The sequence below is a fragment of the Etheostoma cragini genome, chromosome 15, assembly GCF_013103735.1.
Source record: "Etheostoma cragini isolate CJK2018 chromosome 15, CSU_Ecrag_1.0, whole genome shotgun sequence".
Lineage (NCBI taxonomy): Eukaryota > Metazoa > Chordata > Actinopteri > Perciformes > Percidae > Etheostoma > Etheostoma cragini.
Genome location: NC_048421.1, coordinates 24011843 through 24024976, shown reverse-complemented (window position 1 = coordinate 24024976; position 13134 = coordinate 24011843). Strand labels below are relative to the sequence as shown.

The following is a 13134-nucleotide window of genomic DNA, read 5'->3' as shown; positions in this document are numbered from 1 at the left end:
CCCCCCCCCCCCCCCCGCTCCACCCACATCCAGCTGGACGATGGTCTGTACTGTCCTACATCACACACATCAACCAACCTTCTCACTTCATTCCATTAGTGATTAGAGCCTGAGGAACATCTGGATAGAAAAGATTTAAGATTTGAAAAAGAAGACAACACCCACAAGTCCAGTAAAGTACTCTAGCTCTATCCTTCCTTTGAGTTTGACTTTGCACTTGTTGACGCCAGTGTTACTGCCTGACTTCGAGTTTTGTGTCACTTTATTTTGTGTTTGTTAACTAAACCCCACAGAGAGAAATAGAAGAGTTCCCAGTTGTCTTCAGTTTGTAGTTCCATCTCTTCGCTATGTAACTGAACAAACTGCTGGGGGGGGGACTTTATAGTGTCAGTGTATACACTGGAAAGAGATTCAAATTAAAATATTCCACAACTAATGCTGTCCTGTGTTGTATTTACCAGTTTATTATTTGTCACACATACTAAGGGGGCAGTGGTGACGTGCTGCATTCTGATCCTTCACCTCAAGTCCACATACACAAACAGAAGTACAGGTGCGGTGGGATTGGACAGGATTGAACCTGCAGCTGAGAGGGGCCGACAGCAGCAGCCCTTTAGTTACAGACACAAAAGATACCCTAGCATTGTTCCAGCTGTCGGCTGACAATGGAGCTTATGCATAAAAGCAAGACAGTGAGTGGATGTTTCAGTAGGTGTTTTTATTTTAAAACCTTGTTTCTGTTAATGCTGCCCCCCCCATCACGTGTAAGCAGAGCAAAGTGCATCTCCTACCAGTAACACACACCTTAAGTGCTCAGCTTTATATCAAAACACATTTTCTTCTTGTCCAGGTGATCAGACTAACAGAGGAGCTTTCCTACACCCCACGAGGAGGAGAACAGAGATCATTCCAGAATATCAGAGTCTGTACAGGGTGGGGTGGGGCTGCAGGGTCCTGGTGATGAAGGATCAGGGTCAGCAGAGTCAGCATGCAGACGTCCTCCTCACATGTTGGTGCTCATCCTGGTCTGGCTGTTGGCTGGTGTCAGCTCCCCCTGGCTGCCTTCCCTGGGGGGGGACTGAGCAGTGGACACAACACAGTGAGGCCCTGCTACACGCTTCTGCTCTTTAATGTCCTAGGCCTGTAACAATTATTACATAATGGTCTAATTGTCGATGTTTCTACGTAATCGCGGTTTCTTTGTTTAAACCCAATTAAATGCTTTTATTTTGTTTTTTAAAGATCATTTACTGTAGCGTTAAATTTCACACCAACATTCTCACTTGGAGAAAATAATCTCTCACACAGTGTAACACCGCCTATCAGTCAAAGGGTGAAGAATTACTTTGACGGGGGGGCTGGGGGGGATAACGTAACGTTGCTACTCTTTGGCCGGCAAACGCTGTGTGTGCGGCGTGCCTGTTGTGTTTCCGGTTTAGCTAGATCTGGTGGGTGTTGTAATTTTTCTACCATTGTTAGATTGTTGCATAGTTGTTGCAACAGCATGTGAATGTAAAACTACAAAGTCCGCTAGGCCAAAAATAAATCTCAAATTGACGCCGTTAAAATGGGTTTGTGTTAACGCCGTTAAACAGCACTAATATATATTTTAATATAACTCCTGCTAAGATGCATACATTCAGTAGAATGTGATGAAGGGTGAAGGTTTCTTCTACCTTGACGTGGATCTGGTTGCGCAGCACGGCGGCTCGGAGGATCATGGCTTTGGCTCGTCTCTGGAACTCTTTGCCCATGTGGAGCGACTTCTCAAACGTGGTGCTCCTCTGGTCCACTTCCCTCGCATACAGAATCTGTCCACATTTCAATTTCTCATTAGAAATTACACAACATGTCAACATTTCCCCCAGTGTGTGTGTGTGTGTGTGTGTGTGTGTGTGTTGCACCTTGCTATGGGAGTCGATGCGAGCGTTGATGAGCCCCTCCAGTATGAGCTGGGTGAGCTCGTCCTCCAGAGCTGCTACTGTGGTGTTGAAGGCCTGAGCCATTTTAGTCATGTCTGCTGACACGTAGGGGCTGAAATACTGAACACACAACACGTCGTTCTTTTTATTATATCAACAGAAGTTAGGCAAAAATCGGAATATAATGTAAACGCAGTCAGTGATGCAGCACAAAAACATGGAGAGAAGACAACAAACAGCAATGTACAGTATATGGTTAAGCTAACAAGTAGTAGTATGTCTCTCTCTCTCTTTGTGTGTCTGTCTATCTGTGTGTAGTTTGTCTCACCTGAATGAGGGCTCGGTTCCTGATCTGGCTGTACAGTGTCTTGACGTGCGGGGCCAGGTACATGTCCAACAGGAGGTTATCCTGCAGCAAACACCACAGTCACTCGTCCAAACACATCAACTCTCAATGATCACATATGTTGCCATGTACTCCCATAACCTCTGTACGGTCTCACACTGCTGAGGTTTCATATTCATAACAATTCTTAGCGTGTGTTTCTGCTCTAACCTTCATCTCGTCCAGCAGCTTGAGACAAGACGCGTACTTGGACTCGTAGAACTTGAAGATGATGTCCCGGATCTGAGGTTCCAACTCTAGAAATAACTTAAAGGAGCTGAGGACAGGGGAAAAAAAAAGCATTACGATAGATTCTATTTATTTAATGTAGCAAAAATATTTCTCAGTTCCCACTGACCGACTCCTCCCACCTGCTGGAGATGACGTTACGTTGGAGCTCCTGTCTGTCGAACGTGGCCAAAGCACACAAGCCTCCGTACACTGCTACATTACTGGGGGACAGGAGCTGCAGGGACACAGCCACAGACACACACATTACTCAGCAGCTCTGTGTTAGTGTGTGTAAGCCAGCAGTCGGAATTAGATCAGTCTACTTGTAAGGCTGTACTTGTAAAAGAGTTTTCTCAGATCTATATATCATTGCCGTTGAACTTCTTAGCAAGTCTTAAAGCTTTTGGAGTGTTATTACTTTATGATCTGCGATGGCTTTTCTAACGTTTTACAGATATGGAAATAATATTCGACCAAAATGATGTGAAAATGATGCAAAACTACCATAAAAGGGACAGAAACAGACTACAAAGAGACGCCAGATGTATAAAGGAAATAGCTTTTCACGAATAGAAATAAGTAACATTTTCTTGAAGGACGTCTAACCCCCCCCCCCCGCCAAATACAAACACCCAAGTCTTCCTCAAAGCTAGAGAAAACACTGCAATTGGTATTTTTCAAAGTATATGATCCCATGATCAAGGTGTAGAAGCAGGGCAGCGTTGGCTTACATCACTCACCTCTGGACAGTCACAGTGGTCGAAGGACGCCTGCAGGAAGCACTTGGCAGCGGGTTTGTATTTCCGAGAGGCCAGCTCGGCCAGGCCTGAAACACCAACACACAACGTAAGACAACTACCATATCCTCCATACCTGATGGCTAACTGCTCTCTGTAGAGAGAGCGATGACTTGTCATTTTGTAGCAGGTCTTTCATACAAGAACTCAGTTAAGACCTTGTTAGCAGACAGCTAACTTGACAGTGTGTTCAAATGCAACTTATTGGCCGAGACAAAGGAGACGTGAGGCGAGGCCAGTTGGCCTTCGTTGCCACTAGTTCTCGGCTGGATGCTCGGTGTGTCAGCACCTTTGTCTGATCTTCCAAACTCAACTTGAGTTGACATCATCATAACAAAGCGTAGAGCCGTCTTACCTGCAGCACACTTTAATTTGGTGAGGACTGATTGATTTTGGCTATCTCGCTCTCCTCTTTGCTAAACGAAAAGAAACAGAACCATAGTTAGTACAAACCTTTGAAAAACAAAAAGGGAAGACCAACAAAAAAAACTCTACAGGTTTTAAAAAATGGGAGCATGAACTGGTTTTCTGTCTCATTGCGACTACTTACAGTCTGACCGTTATTAGTTATAATACCCATTCCTGAAATGAATGTTTCTATGATTTAAAAGTGGGACATGTAACACAGCGGCGCTCACCTCTGCTATCTCTGGTGTGGATTCTGCTTTGTTGACGTAGCTCAGTACATGGGACCAGTTCTGGAGGTAAACACTAACCTGTGGGCACAGACCAGAGGATTTACCCCTTCATATACTTTGTTTGGGCGAACAGCTCAAACCCCTCCCCGTGGTTCCTCCCCCACGCTGCTTTCCATGACACGTGAGCAAAAGGAAAACTGTCTTGACTGTACCTTGATGACATTCAGACACATGTTGATGACATGCTTAGCACTGGTGCAGTAGTCTCTGGCTCGGGAGTAGCACTTGAGGGCATTGCTGAGGTCCCCACAGTCCAGGTAATGATCCCCCAGATCATCATGGCCTCTCCTGGAGGGGGGGGGGGGGGGACAACAGGGGTTAGGTGAGAGGGAGATAGAGCGAGAGGAAAGCAGACTAAGCTGAAACCTCTGTGCTGTTGGTCTTGAGACCCAGGAACTACTTTCTAGCTGCTGCTATCAGCACCCGCAAGGTGTCCGTGTGCTGGTGAAATGGGAACTTTTTGTTGTATATTTAACCCAATCTCAACCTAACTCTTACCTTACTAAAAAATGGCTTAATCAGGGGGCAACCACAATGTGATTCATGACAAATTTTGACATGGAAAAATGTACATTTGCTCTGAGACTTAAGATGGACATATTTGATAAATGTTTGAAAGGATGAATGGATTTTATTAACCCACTTAGATCAGAATTAAGGTAATAATGGAACATTTACTGTAACATAACCCACACTGTTTCTTTGCTACATACCTTTTTCTCTTGCTTAAGTGTTTTAATTGTTCAAAACAATACAAAAATCTACAAAAAGTGTACAATGTATTATACTCTGTACATGTTGACTAGTGCAATAAACAGTGTGCCATTGTACCGGATGCTCTCTTTAATGGAGTTTCCCTTGTAGTTCTTGAGATCGGTATCCAGTTTCTCCAGTTTAAGCAGAGCCTTTTTCCTGGTGGACTCGGTCCAGGCGGAGTCCAGGGGCGGAGGAACAACCCCACCTTCGGGTACTGTGTCGGGCACACCCTGCACTTCCCTACACATACACACACACAAAACAATTTACACCTTGCTAACATGATCGGTTTTTAAATCAGGATTACACTCTTTCAAAGGAGTCTCTCTCTAAAGCAGCTAGGGGATTGTGGAGTAGAATACCGTGTGGCCTCTGTGAGTTTGCGGTGGATCTCTTCGTAAGTGTCGACGTTAAAGGTCCTCTGGACAAAGGTGAGGGCCATCTTCAGGGCTTCCACTCGCAGCTGAGGGCAGTGTTCAGCGATGAACTGAAGCCGCTCGATGCGCATCAGTCCACTGTAGCTGGTGGCATACTGCTCCAGGTCCTGCACACAGGGAGGGAACGGGAGAGAACCAGGTCACAACCGCTCCTCTGAAATGTTCAGCTGACAACAGAACTCGACAGGCTTGTTAGATTAAAGTGACGTCCCTGTATGTGAAAATATTTGGGTTAGCTGGTTTAGTTTTCTTTATAGAGCTCACCTAAAATTCTGAGAAATGTATTATTTCTGACCGGTTACAGTAGTCGAAAACAGGGATTACCCTCACTTCCACAGGAGTAGGCATGGGCCGGTTACCTGTTTCAAGGTATATATATATATATATATATATATACACAAGGTTGATGATGGCGCAGTGTGGGAGACCTGGGTTCGATTCCCATTGCGAAAATCAACCAATGTGTCTCTGAGCAAGACACTTAACCCCTACTTGCTGCAGAGGCATGCGACCTCTGACGTGTATAACAAATTGAAGTTTTAAGTTTAAGTAAGTCAGCTAAATGACATGTAATTTAATACCGTGGTTTGAAAAAGTCACAGTTTCAAAGTGCCCTTGATGCTATAAATAAGAGTGTTACTCAGGTATGAGCCGTTTTTTAATGACTTGTCAAGGTCAGAAAGGGCAGTTTAGAAAACCTTCTCCCGGCCGGTGTGCGTTTAAAAATAAAATACATCATGTTCAATGGAGGGGGAAAAAAAGGTTATCATACCATCAGAATCTCCTACTGGCCCCTGAGTACACACACACAGAGTGATTGTCACTGGACAAACAGTTCCACTGAATGCCAGCACTAAGGGTTAGGGGTAAGTGTGTTTAGGGTAAGTGTGTTTATCTGAAAGTGAGGTCAGTACCAGTGTTGGGTTCTCCACTATGTAATTGGTGTCCGGAGCATTCTGCTGGTCCTCCTGGGGGTCTGCATCTATCTGCATGGGCTCCACAGACCCCTGAGAGAAACACACCAGGCACAGAGGTTAGCAGGAATCCCAATGCAATACACGATCCACTTTATAGCCCGATGACGTCGAAATAATACGAGAACTGTAAAAACTATTTTCATATATTTATTCGGCATTGAGAAGACCATGACTAGATTCAGTTTTCCACTGATAAAAGCCTCTCTGGCTGCTGTGATGCTGGAAGATACTTTAGATCCAACTGAAATGTAATAAATAAAGTTAAAATGCATGAGCCCACAGGACACTGGGACTAAATAACACCAAAAAGGTACCTTGATATTTCATGTAAAAAAACTTTATATTTAGGGTTTTTGGACAAGGCATTTATCAGTGATTTTAGCCCTTCAAAAGTATTAGATTTAATAGCGCTAAGGAGTCATAGACCTTAATCCCACACATCCTGAGACTAACTATCCCAATCAGAGAGCTGCTGTTGTGCTCCAGCTCCAGGGTTGAAACGCTGCTGTACGCCGTAAAAGCCGCCAGAGGGCCTTGTTCCGGCGGTGAGTTTAAAGCCCCGAAGCGTCAAATCTTTATCGGCACAAACAGAAAGAGAGCCCGTAGCTTCATAACTCTTTGACCGCCCATGCCTAAAACCTCGGGCATACTCTAAGGGTTGTACATTTTGGTAATGCTAGCTAGCTAGTTACATTAGCTCTAAATAGTAGCTGGCTAGCTAGCTACTATTTAGAGCTAATGTGACAGACTGCTAGCTAATATAGGAAGTTGGCTTGACACTGCTAGCTAGCTTCCGTTAGCTACAGGCTAACATGATAAACACACGTCGTTCTTCCGTCTAGGTTATGTTTACCTTCAGTGAATACTCAAACCTAAGAGGTCATTAAACCAGTGACAGCTAGCTTTATTAACACGTTATGGTCATGTGTTGCATAGCTAGCGTTTTAAGCCAAAGGAGGCCTTAAGTCCGTTGTTAGCCTGGAACTTAGTTCCAAACTCAAAGAAAACTAGCTTTCAATTTCAAAGGGTTTAGTGGCAAACATAAATGAATTTAAAACGTTCTGTAAAACAGTATATAGTTCTCATGTCTTCCGTAAAGTTAATGGAAAGGTAACTGTAGCTAGCTAGGTTAGCTAAGTTAGGAAGGACCCCAACCTTATCGTTACCTTTAGCAAAATAAATACGCCAACCAATTTTAAGAAGTATTTACGTAAATCCTTAAAATGTACTTAAATCAAACAACAAAGCATCGTAGAATATTCACACGCATAACCTAGCCAACATAACGAACACATGATACAGTCCTTGCGTGGTCTGTAATCATGATCTTTAAATTAACCATAAACTGAACCGTAGCTAGCTAACGTTATAGGTTAACCCTAGCTAGTTAGCTGCTAGCTAGGGTTCCACCACTGGTAACGTCAATGAAGATACGTCATGTTTCCCGCAACATTGGCTGGTTGTAAACTTAAGACTTACCTGAAAGTTAAACACTTGCACAGGCAAAGGCATCCTATTTTAGTCTGACTTATGCGTTGCTCTTGTTAGGGGGGAAATATATTATGAAGATGTTGATGCGCGACTGCTCTGGTGGGACTTTTCTTGCTACGGGTCGCGTGATGGTTCAGTTTGGCTTCTTCGTTGTTAAGTAGCGGGCTTCAACTCCAGCGTTAAAGTGATATGTCGCCATCTACTGTATTGAACTAGGTTGAGCACTTCGTTAAGAGTTAATGATCTGGATTTTAGACCTGTTTCCTAGAGAGATTGAAATTTTAATTTGTCTTAAAAATTGTTTGGCGTATTTATTTTGCTAAAGGCAACATGCTAGCACTGGAATTGCACTTGTGGGATTTCATGTGACACATTTGATTGATTGACTGAATCTAATCTATAGATCTTGTCCCTGGGTTAGTGTGTACACATTCCAATATTTGACTAAAATCCTTGTGACATCATCTGACGACCTGGATAAAGATTCAATTGGACCAAATCAGGCGTATGTGGTGCAAATGGACTGTTGCACTGAGCGAGGCTAGCCCTCATAGAAGACTGGGCTGCGATTAAGGTCCTGATGCCCTGGAACCCCCCCCACACCCTGTGTATCCTGTGAATGCTGACCAGGCTCTTCACTGTCCTCTGCTGCACGTCACAGCTCCCAATCCCCAATATTAAAGCTATTAATATCCCATAAGCTATCAGTGGTTCACTTCAACATCAGTGGTGATCAAGTTTTTCACTGAAGCAAAAGTATAATGATCTATTTGCTATACCTTTAGAAAAAGTATTCTCATATTTTTATGATTTTTTTTATCAATCTTTTTAACTTTTTCTTACGTTTTTGTCTCTTTTTGCAACACTTTTGATGCTTTTTTTCAATATTTGTCAACACTACACAACACTAACTTATTAACTTTAGTTTCACAGTGATTTTTGGAATTTCTGTTCAATAAACCTAATTTATAGGAAATTATGGGCTACCTAATGTTTGAGTTCGAAAAGCAGAATTTAGGAATTATTGAGACTAAAATGAAAGGAATGGATGTTGATGATAATCACAGACTGGGAAATGTCAACTTTTACTCAATACTATTTCAAAAACACTTCAATTTGGTTTTCAAATGCTATAAAATTGAATAAGACGCCCCAAAATGATATAGTTATAGATATAGTTATAACTTTCTTATTTGTTACTAATTTAAGAGACTCAAAATACATGTCAGTTTCAATATGGAATTGTTTTAAACATGGATTTGAAACTTGAATTAGAAAATTTAAGGCGAGGGAAATATTTTATTATTAGTTTGGGGGCTTTTCTGTCAGTTAGGTAAGAAAGGAAAGAAATCGACCCTAGGTGGGATTCGAACCCTAAACCTCTGAGTTGTGGTATGTCTTATCTGAGCGCGCCCTCTATACCACTAAATCAACCTATAGCCACACCAATGCGGGCGTCAGAGGGAGTCGGTGTGTTCATGGGTGGAGGTAAATGCGACGTCTGTGTAGGATGTAGGCTATGACCTTACTGGTTGTTAATACAGGTAACCTAATGGGCATATAATAATAATAATAATAATAATAATAATAATAATAATAATAATAATAATAATAACCTGACGACATTAACAGCCTATGAGGCTCTTCGTGCTCGGACAGATGTGTCAGCGTTGGTTTTCCAGACTGCGGTAAACCGGCTGCTGCTTATCCGCGAGCTGGGACGGACCTTTCATTCTCCTGAACGAGGTTATGGATGTCCGCGTGCCGGTGGGCTAGAGCAGCCCATGAAGGCTAACTGATACGGGTGTTTCGTCTCACAGGAGCTCGTCTAAACCACATCCAGCCGTCCCCGAGGGCCGGGGAGTTCCTCCGCAGGGGAAGCGGGCGAACAGCGCGGCCACGGTCCGCCTCTCCTCCGCTTTGACATCTCTGTTCCCCGCTGGGTTGTGAGCTAGCGGTCCGGTCTCTCTGGAAACTAGGACAGATAAAGCTCGCACTCCTTTCACTCCTGACAGTGTTATGCTCGGCTGTCGACCAGTAAAGAAAGCCGTCTCTTTTTCTTTCACATGGGCGAGGACGAGAAGGGGACCTGCGGCCACATTCGCCCCGGAGGAAACGAAGAAAACCGAGAGACCGGAGCGGCTCTGGACCCGGACAGAGAGAGGAAATATGCGGAGCTGTTCAAGCAGCTAGACTTGAATCAAGATGGCAGGGTGGACATCAATGAACTGAGGACCGGACTGGCAGCTCGTGGTTTGCACCGGGGAGAGGCGGAGGAGGTGAGGCAAAGACCGGTGTTACAATAGCTAGTCCCCGGGAGACAGAGAGGACAGGTGCTGATACTAGGACCATAGGACCATAGGACAGGTGTAGTAGGCTCCACTCCTCCAGTCCAATACACTCTGCCCCATTCAGAGCTGCTTTATTGGCATGCAGGAAAGAGACAAGCAGGGATGACTGACTATATAGGCCTATAGATTAATATTACCCTTTATAAGCCACCTTGGTAAAGTTGGTTTTATATTGGAGGTTGGATATGAGACTCATTCAAAAAAAATATTATGCAGCTTGCCCTTTTGACCCATTCATGTCCAAACAGTGTTGCTGCACTCAGCTAACTCTTACACACTCTTTTTTGAAAAACTAGGTTTTGTGCAATGTGTAAAAGAGAGTCAGCTGAGTGCAACAAAAGTCTTTTGACATGAATAGGAATAGAATTTTCGAATATGTTGAATATCCAACGTCCAATATAAAAACAGAATTTTTTTACTAATGCATGTGTGTGTGATAGAGAGAGATGCACACAGCTACAAGGAAAAGCATTCTGTGGTAAGTAAATCAATATTGGGAAAGATGATATGAAGACAGGGTGAGGCCCCTGTGGTCATTACTCATAGGCCTATAATAAGGAAGGTAGGCCATCCTCAGGGGCCAAAATTGATCTTTTTCAGTGTCTAAATGAGGTAGGATAACACCAGGTACTTAGTTCACTGTCTCAGCAGCACTGTGCTACAAGTTCCATTTAGAAGAGCTAAAGTCTTAGGCTTCTAAAAGCTACAGGTAATCTGACCCTGAGATTTAACCGTTTACAGCCGTGACTCATTCATATTAAACCACTGCTTTGAATCTCTGCCATCCAATCAGGCTGCTTGATTCCCACAGAGTCCGACAACAACTCTGCCAGTTTTAGAGCTAGGCAAGGGAGCCTACCTGGTGTACAAAAAACTCCTAAAAATAGAGCAATCCACTTTGTTTTCAGGTGCCTAGCAACAGTGTTCACAGTGAACTCCATTTCCCATTTGACAAACAAATCAAAGGCAGCTCGTGATTTGACTCTGTCCGTTTGCAGTGATCATCTGTTTGTGTGTAACTTGTTTTGACCACATCCTGAATCACCCACACGTTGGAAGTGCTGATGGGAAAACAATTCACTGGAATTGTACCTCGTACAGTACAGACTATGTACAAATTCAAAGGTTATACTCCTTTTGAATACTAGCCTGGCTAGTGTGAACAATACCAGGACCCTGAAACTAAAGCAGCTAAATGGAATTCCTCTATCAATCATTTTATTCTTGTATCATCATAGAGGCAATAAGCAATACTTTCTTAATATTCTTATCTTACATAATTACCAGCAGAGAAACTGCATCCTCAGCAGTAGAACTTTATATTATCAGTATATGGTGTTTGAAAGTGTTAAAGGCAGAGTAGCTAACTACTTTAAATAGTAATATGAGCATGAAACAGTCACTCAACTCGAGCGCCTTGGGTCATCTGTGTGGCCTGGTTATAACACCATATAAAGACAACCTGTTCCACTTTGCAGTGGAATTTAACCCTTTGCTGATGAATATTTTAACAGTGTGTCTGTAGAGGCCCTGACACACCAACCAGACGGCTGCAGTCGGACAGGCTCCCCCCCCCCCCCGATGTGATTTGATTGCAGATTTGAGTCATGCATGCTCAGATTTAAACGGTTCACGGCGTAACATGTCATACTGAAAACCCCATTCCACTGACAGCCTTTGTTGTGTCTGATGCTAACTTGTAGCCAGCAGTGAACCAACTTGGTTAAGTAGGTCGTGTGGACGTGTGGACCGAAGTGACTCCGACGTGCAACGGCAGCTGATGGAACCCGTCACATGGGTCTGGTTTCTCTGGAATTTCAAAGCCAGACTGTCATGGCATCTTGTTCTGTATACGGTCCCACATTTTACTAAAATAGTTGTAGATAGTAGATTGTAGAAACATGTTTCTGAAGACATTTTAAGGAGAAATCGGCCGTGCAGCTGCTGAATCTTCCCTTCAGACCCACAAAGGTCAGTTTGAAAGATGTTCCTCAGATCTTGAGAGACTCTAGTCACGCTCATCCCGCATTCCACCAATCAGATTTGTCTTTTGAGTCCGAACGAAACGAGCATGTTTCTGTCTTCAACTCTGAAGCACTGAAGTCATTTGGATGGTTAGGAAGACAGCAAGTGTGTCCCCTGTTCTTTCTGACCACGGTGAGACATCTGCAGCAGAATCCTTGATTTCATGTTGTTTACGGAGAAGGAGAACGAGGAAATTAGTCGGGACGAAATGCAATGCTACTAAGCCACAACCGAGCGACGGCTTAGGGTCCGGCATAGACGCAGAGGGGTCTGTGGGGGTCTACGGTTGTACGCCGTTGATTCGTTGCAAAACCATAAAACGACCTTTACATAGACGAGCCAGGCCATCCACACCATCCAGACTACAGCCATTAAAAAGGTGACCGTAAAGGATTTTTAAGCTCTTATTTTAAGGTAAAAAAGTTGCATTTTCATTCAAATAATGTGCTACAGTAACCTAAAAAGCATGGAACTTAAACAGACTGGATTTACTAAGTTAATTAGATTTATTTTGAGTGTGAAATAACTCAGTACTCTTTACAAAAAAGACAAAGACAAATACAGAGACAAAGGACAAAAGCTATATGAAATTTATAAAATAAAAATACTGATTAGTGATGAGTAAAGGCACAGAAAAGTAACAGTATGAGTGTGTTCTCATCTTGCTGTGCACAAGAACTAGTCTCTCTCTCTCTCTCTCTCTCTCTCTCTCTCTCTCTCTCTCTCTCTCTCTCTCTCTCTATCTTCTAATCAAGAGTGGAGGGATTATATTGCAGCCAGGTAAGATGTGGTTTCCTTCTTGACTTTCACCAGGAGCACCTTGCCTTATTTTCTGTCCACTTGTGTATCTGTTGCACTCTTTATGCACCCCCCTAACCCCTGACCCCTGTCGCGTTGTTGCCGTCTACGTTACCAACATACTTGTCTGGCTACACCATGGATGCATTCTGGGATGGGAGGAAAAAACTCTCTTTGTTGAGTGCATTTCTTTAAAGGTCCCATGACATGGTGCTCTTTGGATGCTTTTATATAGACCTTAGTGGTCCCCTAATACTGTATCTGAA

General features: G+C 43.4%; 2 protein-coding genes and 1 long non-coding RNA gene across 4 annotated transcripts in view; 2 read left to right on the top strand and 1 right to left on the bottom strand.

Annotated features, from left to right (window-relative positions):
• LOC117958011 overlaps window positions 1–433 on the top strand; it is a 1295-nt gene extending 862 nt beyond the window's left edge. Inside the window, exon 2 of the long non-coding RNA XR_004659635.1 lies at window positions 1–433. This exon is cut by the window's left edge and continues 116 nt beyond it. This is a non-coding gene — a long non-coding RNA (uncharacterized LOC117958011).
• A 267-nt stretch (window positions 434–700) lies between these two features.
• On the bottom strand, window positions 701–7844 carry gps1 (G protein pathway suppressor 1). 2 transcript variants are annotated; one of them, XM_034894178.1, is made up of 14 exons: window positions 7683–7844; window positions 6141–6233; window positions 5152–5333; window positions 4865–5029; window positions 4186–4321; window positions 3974–4051; window positions 3691–3751; window positions 3279–3364; window positions 2679–2773; window positions 2479–2584; window positions 2251–2331; window positions 1905–2042; window positions 1677–1811; window positions 701–1078 (listed from the first exon to the last, which is right to left on the bottom strand). In XM_034894178.1, the coding sequence occupies exons 1-14, from the start codon at window positions 7713–7715 to the stop codon at window positions 1004–1006; spliced, it is 1464 nt and encodes a 487-aa protein (XP_034750069.1). In that variant the 5' UTR covers window positions 7716–7844; the 3' UTR covers window positions 701–1003. The 2 variants fall into 2 exon arrangements, with proteins under 2 accessions (XP_034750069.1, XP_034750068.1); XM_034894177.1 differs by having other exon boundaries at window positions 3270–3364; window positions 7683–7715.
• A 1454-nt stretch (window positions 7845–9298) lies between these two features.
• slc25a23b (solute carrier family 25 member 23b) overlaps window positions 9299–13134 on the top strand; it is a 10385-nt gene continuing 6549 nt past the window's right edge. Inside the window, exon 1 of the mRNA XM_034894180.1 lies at window positions 9299–9973. Within this exon, the coding sequence (XP_034750071.1) occupies window positions 9761–9973 (213 nt within the window). The 5' untranslated portion in view covers window positions 9299–9760. The remainder of the gene's footprint in view (window positions 9974–13134) is intronic.

Excerpts from the sequence above, each read along its gene's own strand:
- gps1 (XM_034894177.1), bottom strand. The coding sequence starts at position 7,715 with ATGCCTTTGCCTGTGCAAGTGTTTAACTTTCAG. Across the intron at positions 4,052-4,185 it reads TGTGTCTGAATGTCATCAAG|GTTAGTGTTTACCTCCAGAA; the intron begins GTACAGTCAAGA and ends CTGTGCCCACAG. Across the intron at positions 2,585-2,678 it reads CGTAACGTCATCTCCAGCAG|CTCCTTTAAGTTATTTCTAG; the intron begins GTGGGAGGAGTC and ends CCCTGTCCTCAG.